The 27893-nt window shown below is 41.6% G+C and overlaps 1 protein-coding gene across 1 annotated transcript in view; it reads left to right on the top strand.

The window, feature by feature from the left end:
• KCNC1 (potassium voltage-gated channel subfamily C member 1) overlaps window positions 1-27893 on the top strand; it is a 123450-nt gene that overhangs the window by 84141 nt on the left and 11416 nt on the right. Inside the window, 2 exon segments of the mRNA XM_067296051.1 lie at window positions 3188-4121; window positions 19125-19313. Coding sequence (XP_067152152.1) covers window positions 3188-4121; window positions 19125-19313 — 1123 coding nt within the window.

Here is a 27893-nt window from a genome sequence, read left to right as displayed (position 1 = left end):
GGGGAAAAAGGCTGGGATTCTTCCTGTCAATACCATTACTCCTACATGGTTTTACGAAATCTTGAAAGCAGACCCACACTTCCAAAGCAGTAAAGCATTCAAGAACCTGCCCTTCCCTGTGAAAGGGCTTTGCATTTTGTTAAATAAGGATAGAAAGAAGCAAATGCTTCATGTTCAGCATGTACTTCTCTTCTCTGTTGAACTGGGGACTAAATATTCTTAACTCCCCTCTGAAGCCAAGGTGTGCACACACGGAGGCTAACAGAGAGCCTGCAGGTGTGATGTTCTCTGCCGGTAACACTGCTAGCATGTACCACTGCAGAAAACTTAAATGCCCTGTCAGAACTGGTTGTTTCTTCCCTTTAATATGGCAAAACATCACTTTTCATGATACTTGCTGTGCAAGAAGGTCAGCCTGAAGGTTGTCCTAAGGAGGAAAAACTCACTCGAGAGAGATTCATATACATCAAGAAGAGAAATGGATTTTGGGTCTGCATAAAGGGGCCTTCCTCACAGATCCCTTAAAATGCAAAATGGTTTTATTCCCCTTTCTGCTTCTAACCTGTGTGCTACCTGACTTAATGAAGTGTCAGTATTTCCTTCTGCAGCTTGAATTCTCAGGGCTCCACAACTTCAAGGTAAAAATCTGCTCTACGCAGAAATTTAGCAGACATGATCTGAGGCTGCTGGGGAACATTTCCTGAGTTCTAGGTGAAAGATGCTTTTTTATTTCTTGTTTTACTCATACTCAGACAATTGTGGTATTAAATTGCATTTATACTTCTCAGTGTTAACAACATCACACATAATCTGACTCCGAGCACTTAAAAGACTTTTTTTTAGGGAGAGTGTTGATAATAACTAAAGACAATAAAATTAACATCAGAGCATATTGTACACATTTATCTAAGGTCACAAAGCGTATGACAAACACCAGTTAGTACTGTTATCTATTTTAGAGATGGAGAAACTGCTTGGAGAAATCTCTCTCGGTAACAGCAGAATCTGATAGGAAGATACTAGTGGTCTGGCTCCTCAGTTTCTCTAGCCATCATCATTCGTCTTCATTCATTCATCTTCCATACAATATTCATTCTTCCTCCATATTAGTCTTCCATACAACTATCTATATTAGACACTGATTTTAGCACATATTAACATGTACATTAGATCTGTTACATAAGACTAATAGAATAATATGATAGCCAGAAGCATTCAGGGGAAGGTACTAGGTTTTTTTTTACATCTGTGACAATGGGTAAGCTTCTCGTCTCATTGGCAGAGAAGATGGATTTGCAGTGCAGAAGAGCCTGTTTGCTTCTGCATCCTTGTACGTTTATTTGCCCCTACTGATCAAACCCTGGCACAGGCTGCCCAGAGAGGCTGTGGCAATCTCCGTTGCTGGAGATATTCAAAACTTGACCCGGCAAGGCCCTGAGCAACCTGGTCTGACTTTGAAGTTGTACTGGATGACCTCCAGAGGGCCCTTCCAACCTAAATGATTCTGTGATTTAATTTTCTGCCAATTTCTCTGGATTCTCTATTAAATGGTTGGCCTCAAAACATCACAAATACTTGCTTTTGACTTTGTTTGCTAATAGTGAAGGTCAAGCATAATTTTGTACCAGTTATACCCCGGAAAGCAGATGGGAGGAACTTCTTGATTGCAGGAAAGCATTGCTAGCTTGAAGCAGAGACTATTTTTAACTGGTCTATTCCTTTGGCAGCAATTTCTTTCAGATTATTGCACTGTATTTACTGGCGACAGACAATTAGAAGAAATCAGTTCTTTTTAACCCCTATTTTGGCTACTCTGCAGAAAAAAAGGGACAATATGGTTTCCTTGAATAATATTTTAATTAACACAGCTAATCAAAAAAAAACTAATTTTAATTAGCACAGCTGCACATGCTCATTTGGACCCTGAAATATCATATGTGACTTGTCTGGTCAAGGTGTTGTGACACACAAGACATTTAAACAGGAAGAGGACAGATCTAGGGATGAAAATGGAAAGGGGCAGTTCCATTACTGTACAGCTCTACCACACAAAGAGCCGCCTTAGGTATATACAAACTACTTGACTGAGTAATGGAGGATTGAGCAGAGAAACTACAGTTGTGACAGTTGTGAATTTTGTCTTGACTGTCTCCCTCAGTTACCCTGGAATACAACCCAGAGATCTCCTTTAGGCTGAGGGAAGTCTGAGGAAAGCAGAAGAAAGAAATATTCTTAAGACAAAAGCTCATTGATTTGGGGGGCTGCTACCACCTTCACTGTACCTCAATTAACCACAATGTAATGCAGCAACCTTAAAAAAGATTAAACTAGTTTTGGTACAAGTCTTATATTTTAATGAGAATCTCTTCAAGAAAACCTTGTCTGGTAAAATCCAACAGGTCTGTCTCCTTTTGTATCAACTGACAGGCATACCCCAAACCTCTTGATTCCCCCCCCCTCCCCTAGAAATATCTGAAAAGGGGGATTGAAATGTTTAACAGAGAAGCGGTTCACCCTAGAAGAGCTCAGCATGACTTGTGACCATTCCTCGATCTGTCCCTTGGATTTGGTAAGAAGGTCTAACAGTGCCAAACAGAGCTCTGCTCCTAGCTGCATTTACCTGCAGAGGTGCCCACTAGTATTTACTAGCGCCTCACTGAGATCTGAAATACCACAACTCTCCCTAAACAGGGAACATGAGATAGCTGTTACACTGCTGACAACGTTGTGGTAACTTTGGGCAGAGGCTGACTTTTTCATGACAGTTGTTCTAGAAGGCCTGCTAGTCTATCGTTAGCCTAAAGTGTCTAGTACCTTTTAGTATCTAAAATCTATCTTTAAGATCAGCAAGTAATAGAGGACCCAGTTCAGGAAGATGAAATTTAAGTAGGTCCTTAAGTTCCACAGAAAGCTCTGAGATTTAAATGCTTACTTAAACTTACACTGTCACTGAAGTGCTACCCATACAGGAAGGGACTGAAGCATGTGCTTACATATTCTTCTCCCTCCAAGTTTGAATATCAGGCTGTCTTTGCAGGTAAGGCTTGGTGTCTTAAGGCCACAGGAAGAGGGCTTGGCATTATCTTCGGTTTTAATAAAGCTCTTGTCTTTCCCTGAGTGTTCTGGACTCGAAGTCCCTGTCCTTAACCTACTGTTTAACATTTCTCTTGTATCTTTCTTTCCACAGTACGTGGCATTTGCCTCCCTCTTCTTCATTCTGGTCTCCATCACCACCTTCTGCCTCGAGACCCATGAGAGATTTAATCCCATTGTGAACAAGACAGAAACTGAATTCATCGGGAATGACACCCAGGTGCGGCACTACAGGGAAGCAGAGACTGAGGCCTTTCTCACCTACATCGAAGGTGTCTGTGTGGTCTGGTTTACATTTGAGTTCTTGATGAGAGTCACTTTCTGCCCGAACAAGGTGGAATTTATCAAAAACTCTTTGAACATCATTGACTTTGTGGCCATACTGCCTTTCTATCTAGAGGTTGGACTCAGTGGCCTGTCTTCCAAAGCTGCTAAGGATGTCCTGGGCTTCCTCCGCGTAGTCCGTTTCGTGCGAATCCTGCGAATTTTCAAGCTGACCCGCCACTTTGTTGGGTTGCGGGTCTTGGGACACACCCTCCGTGCCAGCACAAACGAATTCTTGCTGCTCATCATATTTTTGGCATTGGGCGTCTTAATCTTTGCCACGATGATCTATTATGCCGAGAGAATAGGTGCTAAACCAAATGACCCTAGTGCCAGTGAACACACACACTTTAAAAATATCCCCATCGGCTTCTGGTGGGCTGTTGTCACCATGACGACCCTGGGCTACGGAGACATGTATCCTCAGACTTGGTCAGGCATGCTGGTGGGGGCCCTCTGTGCTCTTGCTGGTGTGCTGACCATTGCCATGCCTGTCCCTGTCATTGTGAACAATTTCGGAATGTATTACTCCTTAGCTATGGCTAAGCAGAAGCTACCAAAGAAAAAAAAGAAGCATATCCCGAGGCCACCCCAGCTGGGATCCCCCAATTATTGTAAATCTGTCGTAAACTCTCCACACCACAGTACTCAGAGCGACACTTGCCCACTGGCCCAAGAAGAAATTTTAGAAATTAACAGAGCAGGTAGGAAACCTCTTAGAGGAATGTCCATCTGACCTTTAATCTCCATCCCGCGTAGTGATTTCAGATACAGCCAGACTGCTTTCTTAGAGCAATGGGTAGCACATTTATCCATTCTAGTCCCACCATCACACAGTGAATAATATGTGTGAAGTCTAGGTTGCAGGGACAAATGGTACAGTGGAGGCTGATCAGCAAAACTAAGGAGGAGAGCATGCTCTAGGAGCCCAAACTTTGGTCCTGGTAAGGGCATACAAGTCTCAAGATATTTTTGAAGAGTTGTTACATCTAGTGGAAGAATTGGGAGAGTTCTACAGCTATGTTGCTGGACTGTGTAATGCATCTCAGAGGCTCCTGAGATCTGAATGCTTCATAGAGCAGAGTAGGAGCCAAGTACTCAGCAATTACAGAGTTTTCTGACAAAACAGGGCTGGAATTCGAAACAGACAGATGCTTTCTCATTTGTTCCCAATTGGGACATTTCAGCTGTTTTAAGTGGCAGATATTGTACATCTCATTAAAGAAACTAGGTGTCTAGTAAGTTGAAGGGACAACTATACCATCATGCATATTCATGAGACAATCCCGTCTCTTTCTGATGATTAACCACAAAGTAGAACAACAGCTCAAATTCTTGACACTAATACAAAATGACTCACTCTGAGACAAGACTAGATGTAAGGATGTTTATTCCATGGCATGCAAACCAATCTATTCTATATTCCACTAGAATTTAGCATTTAGAGCTACAAAGAGTTTTGAACTACAATTTCTAACACATGTTCCTTTTGCAACTATGGGTTAGTGAGTTATAGCTCTTTCAACCTTCTAGCAGTAAAGGCTGACTGGAAAGGGTCTGACTGGTCATTACTGGCAGGTTCGGCCTAAACAGTGATTGCCTCATAATATGGTATTCTTATTTTTTTAATTATACTGATTCATGTCAGCAATAGGCGAAACCAGAGCAAAATTAATCATACTAATTTTACTAGGGGGGAGGGAAATACTAGTCACCATGGAATATATTATAATATCCCATGGCTAGTGGTTAATTATGGGAATATCTCAGTTTTATGAGAATCCTCATATAGCACATAAAATTACGGGGCTCCAATTTGATTATTTCCACCCCATAATCTACCTCTACCTATGGAATATCACTATTTATTCTGTGGAGTCAGTGATTTCAAAGTAGATATCCACGTTGAAAACAAAACCAACTCCGTTTCTGGCAGATGTTCCAGCCAAGTTGCATAGCAGACATTCTTCAGCCTATTCAAAATATTCCCATGTGTTGTATTAGACAGAACAGATCACCAATCAAGTGATTTAGACTGATATCTAGTCAACAAGAGGTGTTTTGAAAGAGCTAGCATATACCTATGATGGTCTTGTGTTATCATTTTTTTACTTTGAAGAAAATTCTAATTTGTTACTCACCACGAGTGAAGTATTCTCTCTTCATCTCATAGCCATGCATGTTGATGTCATTGTGAGAGGCACAAAGAAAGTGAGACTTTCTTTTGTGTGTGGCTTCACCAATGCCAGTAATAATTTCAGAGGGGAAGAACTGGTGGGATCTTCTCTCTTCTCTTCTTTACTCTTCTTTTTTCTTTTCCCTTCTGTGCAACTATGTAAAATCCATTTAGAAAGTAAAGAGCTTTCATTTTTTTGTTAAAGACTACTCCATTGCAACAGGCCAACCACAATTCACGTGACTGATAGACTGTCTGTATCTTCTGCGCATACGCGCATGGTTTTATCATCCATTCCCCTCAGGTTGCAAATGCTAATCACAAGTCATGTCCAAGCAGCAAACTTCCTCATAAGTAGATGTCTCTGTGGCATTACATATCAAGTGGGAAAGAGGGCACTAACAATACTGTGTGTTTCTTACCATGAGCAATATGCCAACTACCCAACTGTAATGTGCAAGAAATGCAAGACTCCTGAGTACTTTAGTAGTCAGCTACAGAGTGACTTTCTTCTCAGAACTCCCTTGTTTTATAGATTTCCTTCCATTGCATACCCTGGTCCTCTCAGGGAACTAGAGGACTAAGAACTCTACGAGTTCAATGCAATTCCACACTGGTATCCTGAGAATACGTATAATTTTGGTTCAATGTGGAACTGTTTTGCCACCATCAGTGCTCTAAAATCAGCTGTTACTACAATATCCATGAAGTATTGATAGTAACAGCAGCTTATCTATTTCTGCAATAATTAATTAAAAGAGAATATTTTTATATACTTATATAAGCATATATATTTTCAGAAGTAACACACACACTTGTACTTCGGCTAATGAAATGGACTCAGTACCACTGTTACTGGAGTTCTGTTTCTGATAATTATTATGCACCACTAGCAGCAAAAAATATTGCCTGTAGCTCTTAGCTTCCTAACAGGGAAAGATCTTTATGTGTGCAAGAGAAAAGTGGAAGATAATAAATAAGGTCAGGACTGAACTGTTAAAACTAGATCTTCATTGCCTTGGATGTTGAGGTTCACTTATGCAATATGAAGCACTCATAGGCACTGACTTGATCCTGAAACTATAATCTTCACATTATATGAAAACAGAGACTTGCAAGTAGTGAATGCCCTCCATACAGTAAAATATTTGGATTAGTTAACACCACCTAATTGCAGACAACCAGTTGACATTGTACTAGGAACTCAGAGTAGGTCCCTCAGACTTAATGTTTCTGAAACGATGCACAAGTTGTTCAAGGTATTTCTTGTAACTTTTAATTCTCAAGCTTCAGTTTGGTAGGTGACATAAGGTCATATGATGTACATCTAATACAAAAACAGCCTGTTTAGGCTCATGAGTAAAGAGCATCACATGAAGTTACTCATTCCATGTATTACATGGGGTGGAATGATTAAATGCCTAACGAAACAGTGACGAGTATGAAATAGTTCCACATATGCCTACCTCGCTATAGCACTGTACCCCCTTATTTACTGAATCAGCAGTTCACAGCTCTTCTAGGTCTCAGCCATGCACAGGGTCGACGGGGCTCTACAGAGAGCTCTGCACAGCCCCAGCCCAGCACCTCATCACAGGCTAAGCAGCACTTTCCTGGCACCGACACGTCAGCAGCAGAACTTTGCCCACAGGCTGCACAGCTGCTGCCAGTGATGCTGTAGTCATTTGCAGGAGAAGCAAATATGTTTTGAATTAAAGTTCTGCTAGGTTTGAATTGATTTTTTAAGTTGGCCGCAACACTCTCAGCAGCACAGTCCTGGTATAATTTGCATCTGGCAGGAGGGTATCTTTAAATAACAGCACCTGATTTTAATTTGATAAAGCACTGAGAATGTCAGAGTTTGACTCTAGCACACCTCCCCTCTCTGCAGCAACCCCTCCTGCTCTCCGCCCCATCCGCTACCATCAGTGGGTGGGTGGGAGAGTGACACAAGAGAATGAGCGGCATTCCAGAGAGAGGATGGTGAAGCTACTGCTCCAGACAGGCCCCCACCAGCATGAAGAAAGCAGAGATCTCCCCCTACACAAAAAACATTCTCTAAGGACAATTCTGGTGACCATAAATTCTCAGGATACTGCTTATACAGTGCCTGGAGGAACTGGGCCTGCAATGATGCAAAGGAGCAGATCCCACCTGACCAGTTTGACAAAAACTCCTTGACCCAGGCTATTTCACAGACTAGAAAGGGCCAGCTGTCCCCTCACTTAACCTATACACCCTAAGTCCTAGCATCACCACGTTGAACTATCAAGTTCATCATGTTGCAGTGTTGCCAGCAGGCCCCATTCAAGATAAGGGCTTCATTTTGCCATTGTCATACGAGACAACCCCTACCTTACAACCAAATATCTGACAGCCTAAGTAGACAACAAAGCAAAAATAGAAGTAACCTCCAGTATTTCCATTTGACACATGGCTTAACCTAATGATTGACCAAGATCACTTGAAAGATTAGTGGCAAAGCTATAAATTGAACATAACTAAAGAAGCACCAATCGTAACCACAGACCCCTGCATTGTAGCGTCTTTCATCTAAAGGTTTCTGAGTATTTCATCAGTATCATAACTCATCATGCTGTAAGAAAATCAAACAGAAGCAAAACAGAAAAAGTTAGTCTAAACCACTTAAACTTAACTCATTCTGCCCCAAACCACACTCTGCCCTATAAGTACAAATAATTTTATCTCAGAGCATGTGGTGACAAATTTTAAGGTGCAACCTTTTAAGGAAACCTCATAACATGCAAAACAAATCTTGAAAGCACCCAGTTTTTGGCTTTGTTATGGAAGTGTTACTCAGCTCTTTAGGCCCTGTCTTCTGTGAGCTGTGCACTTACCTCAAAATAGGTTGATTGCATGGTTACATCTTAAAGTAGCCACAGGATGAAGTAGTCAATATCATTTTCCAGTGCTGTAAAAGAAATTTAGAATAAGAATAGAATTCATAACTTCATTTGATGTCTATAGCACCCTCTGGTGCCACAGAACAATAGTCTTAAGAATGTATGCATAATATACAACATAAGAGGTAGGTTATTTTTGTTTCTTGTTAAGAGATCTACCCCAAACTTTCATTGTTTCAGCACAAATATTTACAGAACCAGGGCACACAATGTTTATATTGACTTTAATATGACCAAAATAATAATTCCTCATCTCTCTTTGATCCCCTTTCCATGCAGTTTCACTTAAGCTATTCTCCGAGGATAGAGCATCTTCATATAAATTTACTGTGCAATCAGGTTGGGCAACTTTTTCACAGTATGTTGACGGCAAAATCCTCTACTCATTGCATAGCTGGGAAATATGGAAGAAACATTATTAGATTCCAAGGGCCTAAGAGGGGAGGAAAAATATCCATGTCATTGCTAATTCCATCTTTAGCTTTGGAATAACTTCTGTGGTTGTTTCACTTTCCTGCACAAAAAAGGGTTTTTCAGTACCCACTCCTTGACAAGCCCAATGTCTGAACAGACAGAGCCACCCAAGTCTATCACTGACAGAGGGGAACTATATGGCTTTAATGACTCCAGTGTACTCTACAGTTGGATGAACTGGAGCAAGCTGTGCTATTAGCAACTTATTTCAATGCAGTTTACTGAGAGAGCGCTGATTTCTATTTTAAAATATAATGTGGAATTTCCTATTTCAGCTTTATCACTAATGCTTTCTGAAGGAGCTGATCTTTTCTCGAGACTACATTTTTCTTCCCTTCTGCCACAGTAAGCTAAATAACCTGTGTTCCTTGTGCAACACACCGTTTCTAACATCAGAAGTGTGCTGAGCACTGTAATTCCAGTGCCAGTGCTCGGTGGGAGCTGGGGACTCTTGGCAGTTCTTGTCACAAGCCTATTCTGCTGCCTGACATACAGCTCTACTGTGGGAACTTCCGTGGCTTTTATGGAGAGCAAAACAGCATTAAAGCCATCTATACGTAGTCACTGTGGTAGTCCTTTAACCCCCAGGAAAGAGAACTCTCTGATCAAATGCTTTTGAACATTAAAAAAAGAAGAAAGCTAACTTCAGTGTCACAAGAGCTTTGACCCTTTCTATAAGATGGGCGGTAGACAGTGATGCAACTGCAAAGGGTTTAGTTCTGGTTCAGCTCAGAAGACTCTGATGTTTGTATACATTGGACCTAAAATATTAAAAAGGCAGTGGAAAAGGTAACAGGGAGATGGTTTTTCTCCTCCCTATACTCAGCCTTCCTAGCCTTTAAAACTCCAGAATTCACTACTACTAATAGCAAATGTTAGCTTTTAGAGAGAAATGAGGTAAGGACTACATCCCGATGTCACTGAAGATGGAGGCTGGGGCCTCTGCATCTAATGCAGAGACTGTGAAAGTTCAAAATAAAAGGATTAAGGCTCAGTTTTTCATCTGACTTAAGATGCATTTGCCTGAGGTCCCCTTTGTATTGAAAGAAGAGTTAGGCAGTCCCAGAGAGTAATTTACTCATTTATGATCTGAACTGCCCTCCGGAGGTGGCTCTCTCCATAACTGACTGAAGGTGACTGCAGCTCTAACTTAAGGTGCTCAATTAAGTGCCTGCAGTTAAGTGGGAGGAATCTGGATCTGTTCCCCCCATGTGGCATGTCTACAATCTCATAGCTGTGGATCACACACAAAGCAGAATTTATAACTTATACAATGTAATATTTTGTTGTACAATTATTCATCTGTGATTTCCTGCAGAGATACTAATCAGTGGGTGTCACTTGTACTATGGTGCTTATTTAATTTAGAATTTGAGTATAAATAACATCCTCCATACCAAGCCATCTAAAAGCAAAAAGGAGTTAGGAGTTCAAGCACAGAGCTTTGGGTTTCCTGCTTGTTGGTCCACATCCATGCCAGGTCCACACTGGCTGAAGAGTTTTGCCACCCAGTGTCTGAAATGAAAGCGTGCGGTAGCCACAGCCAAGTCCATAATGAGGAAGATCTAGAAAAAGCCCCAGAGCAGTGCAGCAATATGGTCAAGTATTGAACAAGGAAGTAAAAAGAGCCCCTTTCAGCTCTGGACTGGCTTCTGCCTGTCTGTTAGCAGAGGAGCATGGGGAAGTTACTTTAGCATTATTGCTCTTCTTCTGTCGGTCTCACAGAAGACACCTAGACACTTCTCCCTGGCACTGTAGGGGACATCAAAAAGGATCTCCCTACACAGCTGCCTGGGGTCTGGCCACAGTCAGGGATGTCTGTATGGAGAGAGAGAGAACCATCCTGAGCTGAAAAACAATCACAGGACCAAATAATAAATCTTAGAACTTTAATAACTCAATGAGCACAAGAGGATTATAGCACTTTTAGTGATGGGAAAACACATATACTAACACATCTCCAGCCAAATAAGCCCAGCTTGTACTAATCCTCCAACACAAGACAGATGTAAATACGATAAATCCTCTTTCTCAAGCACCCCTTCGCAGGTACACACTTACCACTGCAGTTCCAGTGCTACCCAGTGCAGAACACATTCCTGGGATATAAGAGAGGTAGTCTTGGCACCCCTCCGTGTGATTCACTCCCTTCTGCTGGAGGGAGCATGACTGGTCTTTGCAGAATAGAAACAACGAAAGGCAGCTCTGTGTAAGAAGTACAGCTCTGCTGCAATCGAACTAGAAAGACAGGACAATTTACTCCTTACCACAGAAGACCAGGGACAAAAGATGGTTTTAGGATGTGAAGTCCCAGTCCTGTGCCCAGCCTACTAGCTTATATCCCTCTTACCCTGTACTTGATGGAAATTTTCTTCAAGCCTTTTGTCTATTTGCTTGTCTACTTATAAGCACAAAGCTGAAATAACCAGCAATCCACCATTCCTGCTCTCTCTGCTGTTTGTATTCATCCATGCTCCATATCTCAGACACATTTCATACTGTACAGATCATCATACCGTATTCTTCAGTCAGCTTAGTACTATAAGATAGCCTAAAACTCACCTGACTGCATTTACCTGCAACCTCTACCTGACCTGTCAGTGACCCACTGTGCTCTACAGAGTCTGATGTTAAGGAGACCCTCAGAAGTACAGGATCGGTGCACGTGAAATCCCCGAATTGTCAGGACACATCTAGGAAGGATCTTCCATAGCTCTCTGCAACGCACCACTTCCAGAAGCACCATTTCTCAGCACTGCATTAAGCACATATCCAATAATACCTGTGTACGGCAGGGTACACTGGATCTACCTACCTAGAGCTCCCGTGTCTGCTCCAGTCGTGCCAGTAGCTAGGCAGCCAACATACTGTCACCTCACTTCGAGGAGTAGTGCCTCAAAAGGGTGATATTCTCTGGGAGTGACGTCAGAATGTTGGCCAGTTGGCACTGAGAGGTGGTCCCCACGCCACCGGAGTGCCTTTCCTGGGGGACACGGCTTCCTGGAGGGACCCGGGTCAACATGGTGGTGAGTACATGTTGAAGAGGTAGGTTGGGTCGGAAGGCCTCTCCGTATTCCTGTAGCGTACTAAGCTCTGCTCTCGTTTGTGCCACTGTAAAGTCCATCAGTGTGATATCTACTCAAAAGAGCTTCATAACAGCTTTCAAAATACGCAGTAATTATGAAAATCAGGGAACTTTAATAAAGATACCTAGAACTAACGAACATTTTTATTCTAACGGCCTTAGAATATTGGGGTAACTAAAATTAACTGAGTTGTTACATAGGAATCTATTAATTCTTCTACATGTTCTTCACATTTTCTCTCTTTTTCTCTTTCTCTCTTTCACTCTGTTTGTTAACATTTACTTGTTTTTACTGTACGTTGCTTGCAGCTTGTGTATGTTACAGACTGTCATATTTTATTCTGTGAAGTTTTTCTCCAATTCCCATCAACCTGAGCTCCATATTGGGCAGCCGAGGAGATTACAATACAGTTCTTTAATGCAAAAGAACAAGGAATGTCACAGACTATAGGTAACTTCATTGAGGTTGTGACACAAAACCTGATGCAAGGTATTAATGCAAAGAGTAAGTACCTGGTATGACACAGAACTACTTAGTTAAATTACTACTACTTTTTTTTTTTTTTTCCAGAGAGCCTGCATGGGAAAAATTAATTTTCATTGCTCTCCAGCAGAAAAATTCCCAAGCCTACCAATTTAGGATTTTTTTTTCCACTACCATTTTGAAAACCAGTGATACCCATGTTGACGTATCATAACTCATTTTCAAAGGCTTAAACCCATATTCTCTACGCTGTATTTCTCTATGCTATACTTCCTTCCATACTCTCCAAGCCATAATTTCATCATTTCATCATCCTTTGTCTGTGGTTTAATACATCTTCTCCATAATTCTCCTCCTAATATAGTTATATCCCTTTCACTCTAAAGGCCTGATTTAACAACAACAAAAATGAGCCCCTGCCCATGGGATCCATGTTTCTTAATCCTGCATGAGGCTCTGGAGCCCATAAAAATTGATTTCTGTAGCCTAAGATGGTCTGGCGCAGAAGCATAATCGTTATTTTGCTGAATCAGGTCCTGATTGAGGTATTTTGTTACAATCTCCCCCAATTACCCAAACACTGCTCTGAAAGAATGATAAAAAAAAATAGCTTATAGACCTTTTTTTTGGTTAATTTTCTACAGGGACAGTATGAAGTTTATTGTTTCTAATCTTAATCACTAGTGAATTCTATGTTAATTCAGAAATCGCTACTGCCACACACAAATTCAAGAAAAGCTTATTTTTCTCAGTCTGCAGTTCCTTTACCTCCCAATTCTCTGTTATACTCTGAGCCTCCCATCACCCAGTGGAGAAGCACAGCAGAGTTCAGATGAAATCCAGTATAAAAAGATAAAGTGATTTATACTGAGGCAATTGATGACCAGCCAATGAGTTTCAATGGGCAAACACTGTCCAGGAAACCAAAACAGAAATAATGTGATAACAGGAATGAAATTTGAATTCAAGAGACTCAAAAGAATAGGGAATTGAGTTGTAAATACTGCATTTCCACATAAGATCTCGAAGAGAAATTGGGGGATATAAAGTCAATGGGGATTTTCAGATGCTGAGCAGCTTTTAACACTTCCACAGACCCACGTAAACGTCCTTGGATTCACACCTTTTACCCACGTTATGGTCATTTGCTCAGCACAGGAAGCAGCAGGCAAACGTGATGCTGCAAAAGTAGGACACAAAAGCGAACACAAAATCTTTCATTTTCCCTACAGTAAAGATGGCTAGGAAATTCTCTGTCCTCCACAAAAAACTACAGCAGCCTCAGGGCTGCTCTACCTCCCACTCTCCAGATTATAGCCTTGTAGTGGAAAAAAGCTAGAGCACAGCAGTCCTCCACCCTCATCTTGGCTGTGCCATCCCTGTCCCTGCACCATGTTATCACTAGCCTGAGACACAGGGAAAAACATCATACCAAGAGAGTTTCCTGTCCCAAGCATAGCAGGACACAGTTAATGTTTGCCATGTTAACAGGCCTTTTATATCACCAGAAAAGTGCAAAAGGTCCACAAAACAGAAGAGTTATTAACCCACTAAGTGGACAATGTAGCATTATTTCTTCAGGGATTCCAGATGGATTAAAGGTCTCTGCTGCAAGAGACCAGATCCTTCTTCAGGAGAGACTTTGGGCAGCTACTAAATGCTAGGAGACATGCAGCATGATAGGCCTGAAAATGGGCAAACATCCCCCATGCCATGAAATGAGATCCAGTGGCACTCTCCACTGTCAGGAGCAGGACTACTCACAAACTGTAATAACAGCAATCCTAGGACTGGGATTATGGCTGTAAGAGCACAGCTGTGGTCTAGTCAAGCTGTGGGTTCATCTTTAGGTGTACAAGGGCTGGTAGGGTGGAATGTAACTTTGGTCAGACAAGGCCCCCCAGTAGAAAGGTCTTCATCCTTCAAACAACTTCCTTTCTCAGTTCTGGCCCTGTTCTGCACTTGGCTGCTCCTCTTTCCTTCCTGCTCCTCAACCCCTTCCCTTGGGATGGCAGTACAAACCCTTCAAGTCTCCTGAGTCATTGTGGGATGGCAAATGGCTGCTCAGGGAAGTTGTAGGTACTCAGCCTTGAGTCCTACAGAGTCCAAGGTCAAGAGTCCTTGCCTCTTTTAATCTTTAAACAAGGGCTGCTAGGAGGGAAACAGTCTGTTTCCTCCTGGAAGAGACTGCCAGTGACCTAAGGGGATTAAAGGAATCACCCTGATGTCTCCCAGTTGCTGTGTTTCTGATCCAGGGCTGAGAAGACCCTATGCTCTTTAGCACAGTACCAAGGGATTTGGCTTTGTTCATGCAGCCAGGCACTGGGAAAGAGAACCTGCAAATCCCACAGGTAAATTTGCATGCATACCAAGCTGTGACTTACAGGTTTTCTCTCAGCCCTGTTTCAGTCAAAGTGGTTATGACCTACAAAAGTTCCTATAAGGACTGGAAAAGGCATTAGATTTCCTATCTTATAAGGACTGGAAAAGGCCCACCCTGAGTGCCTTTCTACTCATCCATTCTTTGGGGAAGTGGCCACCTTGTAGCTCTGTAGACATGTGGGAGACAAAGGAGGGGAGCAACAAGTACAAAGGGAAGCAGTGTGAGTGGGGAGCCCCCTGGCCCACACACAATTTCTGAAGACATCTAAGGTAAGAAGGGTAGGCCAAGAACATGTTTTTTGGCAGTTTTGGAGAATGGTGCTCTATGCTAAGGCAAAGATGACTGGGGTGGCTTTCCTCCTACTGCAGGAACCACCTCTGTACACGTGCCACACTTGCGAGCATAGACTGAGGTCCATGAATATATCACATACATGGAAGTCCATCAGTAGTCTGAATTTTAGATCCAGTTCAAATAGGCGGAGATTCAGTATTGATGTTTATCTGGCTCTAGCTGAAGTCAAAACCAGCAGCACTGGTAAAGTCACTATGACAGTCTGCAACAACTTGTTTCTAATTCGCGCTATGAGAAAAGAGATGAGCCACGCAGCATGGGCATGGACAGTCTCCCCTGTGCTTCTCCACAACATGCAGAGTATGTCAATACAAAATCTAGCAGTTCTCCTAAGGTTTTATCAGAATCTCTCTATTCTGAAATTCCGTTTGCTTCAAAACACCTGGGGTGTTTAATAGCACTTTTCTGGAAAAGGAGGTGGAGGAAACAGGGAGGAGGAAGAAAAAAGAATAGAAATCATGCAAATGAGGTAGTTGTGAAACAAACTACTCACCTGGGAGACCTGCTGAATACTTTTTTCAGCCTCTCAGCCAAATCTCTGCAGGTGAATGTTTAGAGCTGGTGCAGTTAACTAGGTATTCACAGATAGGATGATTATGGAGATAAGGCACCATGCTGGGAGTCAGAAGATTGTTCTTGTAAATAACCTCTTACATAGCAGTGGGCAAGTCACTTCACTGCATGGTAGTTTTACCCATCTGTAAAAGAGAGATGATAACATTGCCTTTTCTTTGCGAATCAGTTTGCCATCTAAAGAAGAAAAATGCTGCATAGGCCTGATGCAGATCCTGGTAACGGAGGGAAAAACTCCTGTGAGTTCAGTAGGCCAGAACCAAGGCTTAGAAGAGTTAAGGTCCTAGAAGAAGTAGTCAGTGCTGCTAGACTAGTAGTCATCAGAGGGTAATACTTTCAGTTGTTTTGCTTTATCTGGGGTTCTTTCAAACCCAAGGTGAATCACGGAAAAAGCAAACATGCAAATTGCAACTTAAGAAACCAACATAAATAATACCAGTTCATTCCATCTTTAGACTGCATTCCTGAAATTGTTCAACATGTACCCTTGCTAATGAAAGCAATGAAAACTTTTCACTGTTAACTGATGACACCACAGATTTTTTTTTTTTTTTAATTTCCAAAACAGACTAATCACATGTTAAATGTGATGCGATGGCTGAGTCCCATCATCACAGAATTAGGTGCTGCAGACACTGGTCTGGAGCACAACTACTCTACTTCACACTATCTCATATGCACTGCTACCAGCAATAGATGCAATCTGTTGGGCTGGTAATTTCTCTTTTTCTTAAATATTTAGCAAAACTGTCATCGCTGAACAGCGTTGCTATCCCCAGTGTGATCCCTAGGGCATAGCCCATGCATATAATATAATGCCCTACTGTTCATATCATGGAGGGTATATGCAAAGAGAAATATTCAATAGACACTGGCAGCACAGTTCAGCGATTCACCTGTAATTCCCCATCCCTAATTACTCTCTTCTGTTTCTCTGGAACAAAAATGAAATAATAAAGTTGCAGATTTCCAACAACAAGCACAGAGAAAATCAGTAGAGCTAAGGGACCCTGAGGAGGCTACCAGAGCAAGCTCCAGCTGAAATTACTAGGGACATAGAACACAATTTTAGAAATCAACTCTAAGAAGGTCAACCTTCTTGCTGTTCATGCACAGGGGAGCTCACAGGCTGCTCCCGAAAGGACTAATGGCTCTTACTAGTGAGCAATTGGACCCAGACCGCTCTGCTCAGAGGTGCTTGGAGTCCCATGGACGGACCAGGGGAGCAATGTGTTTTGCAAACCCAGGCTCAGGTGCAGCAGCAGGAGTCGCTCAGATTTCAGTGCAGAGCTGTGCTGACACAGCTGCCTTTCTCGTTTCAGGATCAGAGCCGCCAGCTTGTAGAAGCAGAAGCTTAGGAAGAAGCACAGTTCTTTGCTTATCCCTGTAAGGACAGCAGCTCTCCCTGAACACAGTTACATGATTTTGAAATCAACAGCTCAGTACCTGCAATATCATGGTTACTATGGCAGCCAGGTCAGGTTTTGTGCAAAGAGTAATATTAAAGAGCACTACATGGGTATTCTGAACAGAAAGGAATTGCAACTTACTGCAACCTCAAAACTTTAGAATCCAGTTCAAATTAGCGTCTACAAACAATAAAATGCACCTATAGCTTTTGTCAGTTTAAATGTATTGAAAGACCTAATTAGTTCATTGCTTGCAAAACAAAATATTACCACCTTCCTTTTTGGGGAAATAAATTGACTAATACTGCATAGAGAAGAAAGGAGGCAGAGGTGAGATATTTGCAGAAAAGGCTGTTTATGTAGCGACAAGCCAGTACCACCTAAATCAAAGAGGAAACAACGCACAGAGTGCAATTACTGGTGCATGAGAAGATGCGTAGTGTGTGTCATATACATCTGTGCGCGTGTGTGTGTGTGTGTGCAAAACAATTGTAATTTGAAAAGACTTCGGCCTACTATTCATTCATCACATCCATCTGAAACCAGAGGATCAGAACTATATCTCTGAACCATACCTGTTGTATTTTCTCTTTTGGGCTTGTTTTATTATTTGGCTTCAAATCTACTGACAGATGACAGCATCAGGTAGAGTTCAGAATAAGCTAGCACGTGAATCTGGAAGAGGCACTGAATTAAGTTTATCTACTGACTCTGTCTTTCCTAAAAGGCCTGTAGGATCACCCACAGATTTTTGCTTTACAGTGTCTAGGTAATAAGCATTGTGCAACCGAGGCGTAGGATGCTGCCAATACCACTCAGTTAACATATCTTAGTATTTGTGAAAATTCAGGAAGCACATTTTGACTGTTTTTTCTCCCTTCAGCCAAAATACTCATATTGAGCTGTGCCATATTTCGAGTATATTCTCAATATACTAATTTGCACTTTAAAACATTAAAATAAATAGCATTTAAGTTGTTTTATAAACGTGAAGCAAGTCACACAGAGAAAACATACTATTCTCAGTCTATCCTCATGGGAATGCGTGGAGTAAATGGGCAAATCTGACAACTTGTTTTCATTATTTACAGTCAAGAGTAAATTCTACTCTGTTCATTTTCCAAATTCATGGCCTGTTGTATTGTTTTCTATACGTAGTGTCCTGTGCTGGCATTGCAAATACTGTATGTTTCTCCAAGGAGAACATCAGAAAATGGATTTCTTGCTTTCAAATCCACGTTCTGCTGTCGTATTTCCATACATAATGTACTCTGTGTGTCTAAAATGTGTACAGCCATTCTGCACAACTGGTACCAGAAACAATATAAAGCAACCTGAGTAAATTTGGGGGAGGGGAAGAGCAGGAATTTTCCCCTCAGTAACCTCCCACAAAGATATAAATCAGCACAAATAGAATATACTCAAATACTAAACCACAACTCACAGTCAACTGCCTCTCCAAAGCTCTGAGCGACAGTAGGCTTCATGGCAAACAGGTCATTCATACCCCATCTGATGTCATGCAAAAACATGATCCGATTTCTAACCGCGGTCTTCTGCTCGCAGGACTAGGAACCAATGCACACCCGTTTCCGAAACTGCCCCTCAATGCGGAAGTACAGGCGGCTGCTGTTCCACCTAACACGATCGCGTTTTGTTTCTCCTCCCACTTAACAGCCTTTATTTTATTTTGGTGCAGTGCCCATGAACGCAGTGTCTAGGACAGATGTGCTACCTTTTGTAGAGTCGCGGTAGAGCTCGTTAGCTGTGAACCCTTAATTTGCAGCGGGAACGCTACTAAACAGTGCATAGTGTTTCAATAGCCTTCTGCTTATATGTTTGAAGATTCGAAACTGAATGGTGAGGTGGCCAAGGCGGCGCTGGCAAACGAAGACTGTCCCCACATAGACCAGGCTATTACGCCTGATGAGGGCCTGCCCTTTACCCGCTCTGGCACTCGGGAGAGATATGGACCCTGCTTCCTCTTATCAACCGGGGAATATCCCTGCCCGCCTGATGGAGGAATAAGAAAGGGTATGTAGCTGGGGTCCTCTAACCACGTAGTTAGCAACCGTTTTAAAGAAATGAGGGAAAGTCAGCTGTAGCTGTAGCACGCAATAGTGCGCTTGTTGTAGAGATGCACGTTTGGGCTGGAAACCACCACCTGATGTCTGCATTTGGAGTTTCTAACCTATTTCTTTCAGAAAGAAAAGCCTGAGGAGCTGTAACTACCCCATGCAGCTATGCTAGGCAGTTGAGTCTTCCACCCCAGCTGGTGCAGTGAGCTTCAGTGAAAAATGCTCTACAACGTCCTTAAACTAGTCTGTCCTCCAAGGAGAGGCCGATTAATATCTGATAGCAATGAAGGTTTCCCATTTGGAAAGCTCACAGATTTTTACCACACTCTGAAGAGCAGAGCTGGAGGTGGCAAACAACAAAATAAAAATGCAAAAGGGAAATATCCTCAAGAAATACAGAAGGATTATTCGGCCACCTTAACAGAGCTCTAAAACAAATTATTTGGTTATTTGTAGCTGTTTAGTTCAACAGAGGAAGAGAAGCACACGAGAACATCTGTTAGCACAGGTGTCTTACAATTGGAAAATAATCCATCTAAAATCAGTTTCCTTTCATAAATGAATCATTACTAGTTGGTTTTTCAGACTTCTGACAGCTACAGATCTGTCAGAAGCAACTGCATTTTACTTCGATAATGATCAGAATCATCTATCTTGCAAACAGAAATCAAATCAAATTAAAAAACCTTTCCCTTAAGATAGGCTAAGCTTTGTTTAAATAATTTAACACGAGAAAACCATACAAACCAAAATTAGAACTACATATATATGCATAAAAATTGATAAGGAATGGGGAAATTGGAAAAGAGATATGTATCTTCAAATCAGTGTTTATCACTGGTGCACTGTATATAGTATATGATATAGTCAATATTTTAAAACTGCAAAAATTGTATGATGTAACCATACGCTGAGTATGGAGTATAGAATTCCCATGTGCCATTGTATGATGGGCAATAGTTATAGTAAATGCCAGTTATAGATAGTGTATGTATTTATAAGTTTAAAGCTTATCATCAACAAAGATATAGTTGGACCACAACACTTTCATATGAAAGTATATCTTCTAAAATTTACCTTTGTAGCAAAGTGTTTTACTTGATTCTGTATCGGATAAGCATTGGCCACGTTCATTCAGCCCGGGCGAGTTTGGGTGGTTCCAGTGGATCAGGTGAACACTCCAAATGGCACATCCTTGGGGATGAGGAATGTATGGTTTTCACGATGCACTGCAACTGCCTCTCGTTACTGAATGAAACAGAGGCTGGTTGGCTAAAGAGTAATATACGTCAGCATATTGTTGGCCTGTTTGAAACATGTTGAGAGCATCTTAATTGTTGTTCCAACAGGATTTCATCCATAGTTTGTGCAACTCTCTGTACACTTGCTGAGCTGTTTATGTGCATGTCTGAAAAAGAAGGGGAGGGGGAGGGAAACAGTGCATGCAGTTTTGTTTTTCCTTTTTTTTTTTTTAAATGCTGAGAACAAAGGAGTAGTATCTCTATAGCAACAGAATAAATTCCATGGATGTTGCTGCCTTTTTTGTTCCTTTCTTTTTTTTCCCTCCTTCTTTTTTCTTTTTAAAGATATCAGAAACCTTAATTTTGCCTGAGGTCAAAATGCATGAAGTGACAGGGCAGAGGTATGCGTGAGTGTATGATAGAGACATGGAAAATCCCTCCCACTGACTTTTTTTTTCTAGGATACTACCATATTGCCGCCTGTAGGATCAGTTATACAGCCTGACCATCCTTGAGAAATGATAATGAATTTTTTTGTTTTAAACTTTACTTCAATGGCCTTCTGAATCATGTTGCAAGCGATACTACTCTCAGCATGTCTGTGCATGCAGATGCTATTGAACTGGCTACAATGTTGACCTCATTCTTAGTCCATTCTGTCATTGATCCAATGCTGTACTTTGCATTTTTCTTTTAAATGAAGGTTACGAAATGTCACGGAGCCTTAACAGCATAGCTGGCATAAGTGGAAAAGCGATAGGATTATCCTCAGTGTCTGCGCCCTACAGCTCTCCTAGTCCAGTGAGACGTTCTTGGTCTCCCATCCCATCTATTTTGTAGCATGGATCAGTAGCAGAGAATGGTCTAAAAAGCTTTATTTTCAATTAGCCTATGCTATGTTGCATATAATCCAGGTGACTAAGTCTGAAGATGCAATGTCTCACAGTAGCACCTACTGGGAACGGTGTTACTAATGATGCTAGGTGACAACACTCCTAAATAGCATCCAGATGACAACAGGCAGGCATTTCCATAGTACTGGTGGGCCATACGTGCTGCATGGTATCAGTACATAGGATGAAGGGTAGATGCACCAGATAGTTTCTCTCCTGGTGCATCATGCTAGTATATGCTTATGTTGGCTAATGGTGGATCTACTGGCTCTGTATGGAATGGGTTAGGCATTTAGTCAATGCTGAAACATGCCAACGATGGAAGATTTTGCTTTTCTCAGGATATTTTTGAGCCATAGGAACCCTGCAGGAGTTTGAGCAAACAAGCACAGTAGGATGAAACTTTGCATGGGCGCCTATTTTAAGCTGAAAGCAATACTCAGACACACTGTAGAGAGGTCTCAGTCTGGCTGACTGCATGGAAAAAAAAATCCTGTGAAGAAGAATATGGCTGCCTCTGCATGTAGCTATTTCACCTTTTCCTCCTTCCTTTAAAACTAAGATGCCGAGCTTGATGTGAAAAGCGCAGGGAAGAAGCTCAAGTACTGATTGTATTCTTTACATGCAGATCTTTGCAAAGAAAGTCCAGTCATTGCTAAATATATGCCAACAGAGGCAGTCAGAGTGACCTGACAAGGCGAGATGGAGATGAACATTGATGGCTAGTAAACATCTGTGTGGAACTGTGCAGGCATAGAAGACCTTCTCATTTGGACAAAGTAAACTCGCTCCATGCAGGTTTTATGGATGATTCTTCGTGGTTTTGGAGTTGTACTAGAGATGCAGGCTTTTTCTACGGCCAAAATGTAACAAAACTGTAGAAGATTTTTTTTTTAATCTATTTTTTGTTCCATAGCATGAATTGCATGAAGACAAAAATTAAAAAACAAAAAACGAAACACTGCAAATGTATGATTAACCTTAAGGAGAAAAAAAAGCAAAGTTATATATTTTCTTTCAAAGCTCTTTACTTTTACATACGCTGTTGTAGCCAAAATGTAAAACATGATAAAACTGTACATTTCTTTGCTATGGATCGCTTCTTTTTGTATACAAGATACAGAGTAATGGTTTTAAAAAAGTGCAATCAGGCAGTCATCGGTCATATTGACCACGCCTTCACAGTCCATCACACCGACATGGAAATCAAGAACTTTTAATCCAACTAGAAGTGTATAAAAATAAGAAACTTTTTCCTGTCTGTTTTTGTTGGCATGCTTGTGACACATGGGACCTTCCTTCGGACCTGACAGTAACAGCTGGTCTAGATTTAATTTTCCAGCTCTGGTTATGTTGTATTTTATTGATGTATAGATCCAACGTAAAGACCCTTCATAAATTGTTCATATTAAGTAATCAGTATGAATTTTAAACAAAAAAGTGTTATTTTAAAACTGGGACTTATAGTACAAAAATCAGGAAAATACTCAAGTATAAAATTGTCTCAAAGTAAGAAACAAGACAACAGCATTGTATGCAATTTAGTACTTCTGAGTAAAATGCATGCACAATGTTATGCAAAACAATTCTAGCATGAAATAAATTTTGTATCATGGTTTCAGTGCCTGCTGTATAGTGTAAAGAGGAATCCTCTTCTGAAGCGATCAGGGGTTTCCAGAGACTTGCTTCTAAAATCTTGAATAAATAGTGTTCTCAACAGAAATGTAGGAGAAAAGCTTGGTATTGCTGTGGTTCTACAATGCTAATTTTGGTTAGTAGATAATAAATGAAGCCTGCAAACACTTGATACAACCAATGTCTGAAGAATTCACACCATTAGTAATTTTACAAGGGAAGATAAAAAAACCTTACAATTATCTAGGTATCTTCCCTTTCCCTCCCCACAAATAATAAAAGTTTGTCTTTTTAGCTGATTAAATGAATTCAGTTTTTCTTACTTCTTTGGGCTCCGTCCTTTACGTGTTCTTCACTGAGCCACAGCAGCACACCTGATCTGAAAGCTTGAAAGAAATCCAGGTGTCTGAGTTGCATTTTATTTGCCAAACAAAACACGCAGCAGTAGGAACTGAGAAACAAAATGGCTTTGAATATCATGTTAGATCCCAGAAATGACAATTATGAACTGTGTGTCAAGAGCATTCTGGTTGCTTGAGCATTTTTGGTAAAGTACTTCTGTAAAGAAAGATACATCTTTATCCTCATGTGAGATTGTTTAATGAATTGGCAACCTTCCAGCCAGAAGCTGAGGACCGCTGAGGGGAACAGAAGTGTAAAGGAATAGTACAACTATCTCTAATGTCTGGACAAAGTAGAAATTAAAACAAAAAAACAGAAGAGACTCATGGCTCTGGTAAGTGCTAAATCATAAACAAAGAAGGACTGCAGTTGGACCTTGTCCTTGCAAACTCTACTCCAGAAGAAAAATCAAGAAAGGAAGATCTCAAGCTATGTTTACAAATAAGAGAAATGCTAATGTGAACTTGAACATTGCAAAAAAAAAAGCTCCTTTGTAGTCTTTGATCTAGCATTACGTGCTTGACTCCTATTTCCACGACTTTCCTTCCTCCTGAGAAGCATTTTCCTCCCCATTTCTATGCTGTTAGTCTCGGCTGATAAATGGGCAATTTCTTACCTCCAGAATGCAAGCTAACCCAGACTCCAAAATTGCCTAATGAACAATTTTGTCTCCTACAGTGTATTTGGAACACAGAACAGATTTATTTACCAAACTTTCTATTTAATACTATTACTCAAGGGCCTGGTGTGAAGGCTGCTCACATTCCTTATTACCATAATATAAGGAACACTAATAATTCAGCCCCATAAATCCCACGTGGGTCTTTCCCTCCTGCAGCGCTCCGCACATATATAAGCCTTCACTGTAACTAGCAGGTCAGGTACGTATGCCCTGAGGCTACTGTCATTCCACACTACTTTTCGCACTGCCACATCTACCAGCCTCACTTCTGTTTGGGTACACGTCTTGTCTTATTTTGATTTGGAGGTCACCATGTCTTTCGGGAGACTTCTCTAAAACCTTCCGAAACAGGAGCGCGCTTCCCATCCACCGCCCCAGGAGATGCTTTGAAGTTTAAGGTCCATCAGTGACCCACAGCTGCCCTTTGCACGACAGGCAGCAGCAGAGGCAGCAGGAGATGCCTGCAACATTTCAGAAGGACCCAAATCGCACTGAAGCCTGGCACTCAGCCCCAAGAGAAAGTTACCACATCATCCTGGCTTTTTTATATCAAAGAAGGTTGTGCTGTTGTGTTATTAAAACATTGATTCCGCCAAGCCTTCCCAATCCCATCACAGGAGGTTTATCTTGGTAAAAGAGTTGGAAGTATACACATGTGGCTAGATCCCAAGCTCATGCTTCCAGTAACGTCGCCAACTACTCCTGACGTCACATCATCATAAATAAGAGCAGAAACACATTCAGCAATGAACATCCATATTCCTTCCTTTGGAAATTCAGCTTTCAAAAATAGATTCCCAGCTATTGGACTCCGACGCTGGGTATTTAACCTTCACTTGAAATCCACTGGCAATTACGGTGGTTTAGTGCTTGCTATCACCAAAACCCCTCATCCATACTTTATACATGCACACAGCTCTATCCTCTGACTGCATGAAGGTATTAGTTTTTTTCTGGACCAACACGATACATGAAACCATCTCCGCAACAGCTATTTCAGACAGCAAGGACCTGAAAAGTGGTTTCTGTTCTCTCACTCCAGCAAGGAATCTAGCTAATACCACTCTGATAACATTCAAGGGCAGCAGTCATTAATCTGGATAAAGTAATTTTTCATATAAATTGCCTTCTCTCTCCTTAAAGTTTCAGGGCCAAAAAGAAAATACATCATTGAAACAAATGGCTGCTGGGAAAAATGAGCAGACTGAAATACAGAAGAGAGCAAGCCGGGCTAAGGCAAGGACCTTCAGAAAGGAACTGAGCCCAGCAACGCTTGTAAAAGATAACCTGAAGCAAAAACAAGAGCAGTTATTACCCTGCCACTTTGCGTATCTTCTTCATAATTTCAAAACAAGGCAGTCTACTGCTCTGCTTTCCATACATATCCTGGAAGCAACTTTGTCTCTGAACTCAAACACAAACCAACTTTACTTCATGAAAACGTGCATAATTTATGCAGGTTATTTTTAAGTCACTCATTTATTTGAGTTTGGGCGTAAAGTACCTGTCTGTTCAGAAGTCCCAAAGCCTCTGCATTCATCTAGGACTGTAGGAGCAACATTTCTCTCTCCCGGGAACACAAATGCTTATTCATGATCAAGTGTGAAATCTGAATTCCAAATGAGCTTCAAGTTAGAAAATACATCAGAACACTGCATCTCTCAAATTTCTTATCTGATAAAGCAAATATTTTAAAACCGAATACATTCATCCACCCACATGGAAAGATCTGTTCCTTGGTTCAGGCTGCCAAGGCCAGGTTTTCAACACTCAGCATTCACTCGAGCATTTCAAAAACTGTAATTATGCAGGTTCAAACATCTCCAGGTGCCAGATATTAAGAGCACATGCTCCAGTGTTTTCACCAGCATCGCTGCTGTCCATGGATCCCAGTTTAGGGATTCCTAAATTAGCAACAAATCAAGTCTTGCAGGTGTATTAGCATAGGCATCACCCTAAGGTACCTCTACAGCTTGAGGACCAGCACAGCTTTGGAGGGACAGCCTAGCCAGCACACAGGTGCTGACAGTGGGGGGCCCCAGTGTCTGGACACGCAGCTGGAGCTCAAGCTCAGCTGATCCGTAGATCTGCTCTGTGGTGTGCTGTCAGGGCTGGTGCGGGGCTGGAGAAGGGGTGGCAGCAGCGCAAGCAGCAGGAGATGGGCAGGAGAACATGGGATGGGCCTGGAAAGTGGCTCCTGCAAACAGGAGGCGGAAGCACGTGAGGAAAGAGCTGTCCGCATGTGTGGGGGAAGGAGAGCAAGGGCAGAGGGAAGTGAGAGCAGTGAGGCCTGGCTATAGAAAACATCAAGGACCACTGGCCTAAAAGGCAGAGCCTTGTCTGGGACCCAGGAGACCTGGAATTTTATTCTTGACTGCTTGTAGACATGCTGGGTTACACCTCGGTTGGGACATTTCCATTTTTTGTGCCTTAGCATCTGTGACATCATCCTCTTTTTAAAGTGTTCTGAGATCAAATGATGAAGAGCAGTATTTACATAGGAATAGTTATTATAAACTAACTACTCAAGGAGAGATGCTTCTCTCCATTACATAGCAGATGCCGTGTCTCCTCCTTGTCTGCAGAAGAGCCCAATGCCCCTACAGAAATCCCTTCTCTTTTGTACTTTAAAGCAGAGGATTACTATGGAGGTTGAATAGGCACCCAGACAGTTAAACTGACAGTGTGTCTTGGTTATTGATTGGCAGCTCCTCAGCTGTAGGTACCAGGACTTTGTGCATTCAAATCAGTAAAAAACAAAACAAAAGCTAAATGCATTTTTCATTTGCAGCAGAAAACTAAAATCATGACAGAACATGAAAAATCTCCTGATCCCTGGCCCCACTTTTGAAAAGAAAAAAATGCATAGCCTCACAGCAAAGTGCTCAAATGCACTTAAAAGATGATGATGATCAGGGAGTCCTGGGGTCATACAGGCCTGAAATTCTGCAGCTTTCACCGACAAAGTCAGTGAACCCAGTGACCCCAAACTTCCCCAAGATGGCATTGCATCTGAATAACAAGATGGTCCATAGCAAAGCAATCTGAAAACAGAGGAGGAGTATGAAAACAAGTCGAGAGGCTGGCTAAAACAGGAACTGAACTTAGACTTGTGTTAACCCTCTAAATGCAAAGGTTCACCTGAAAAGGAACCCAAATCTGACCTGCTCCTGGTTCTGTCCAAAAGTAAAAATGCCCATGGAAAATTTGTGAAATAAATGTCACCTCCAAATTTACTCACCCCCAAGGCCAGCTTTAGTTCAGGAATAATTACTTTGTTGCAGCTCTTGTTTCTAATCAAGCTGAAAAATATGTTCTCCTGGCACTCTATAAATTTATGCTTCCTCACTCTCCCACAACATGACACCTGGTTTCACACAGGTCACAATTCAAACATGCAGAGACCATCTCCACTGCTCGGTATTCTCAGCCGCATTTTCCCTTTCCACATTCCACAGAGGCAGTAATGGGTGAAAACTGCCTCTGCATCAAAACCAGCCAAAAGCAGAGACAAGGAGTGGATGATCTTTGAATGAAATGCACACACAACAAGAGCACGTCCCTTACTGTTCCTTCAGGTATCTGATTCTACATAGCTTATAAAACAACACGGCTTCACAGGCGCAGTTTCTCCCAATCAACTTCAAAGGTGCATACAGTAAGTTTTTTGCAACATTTATTTA

The sequence above is a fragment of the Apteryx mantelli genome, chromosome 4 (genome assembly GCF_036417845.1).
Source record: "Apteryx mantelli isolate bAptMan1 chromosome 4, bAptMan1.hap1, whole genome shotgun sequence".
NCBI lineage: Eukaryota > Metazoa > Chordata > Aves > Apterygiformes > Apterygidae > Apteryx > Apteryx mantelli.
This window is presented reverse-complemented; position numbering and strand designations above follow the sequence as displayed.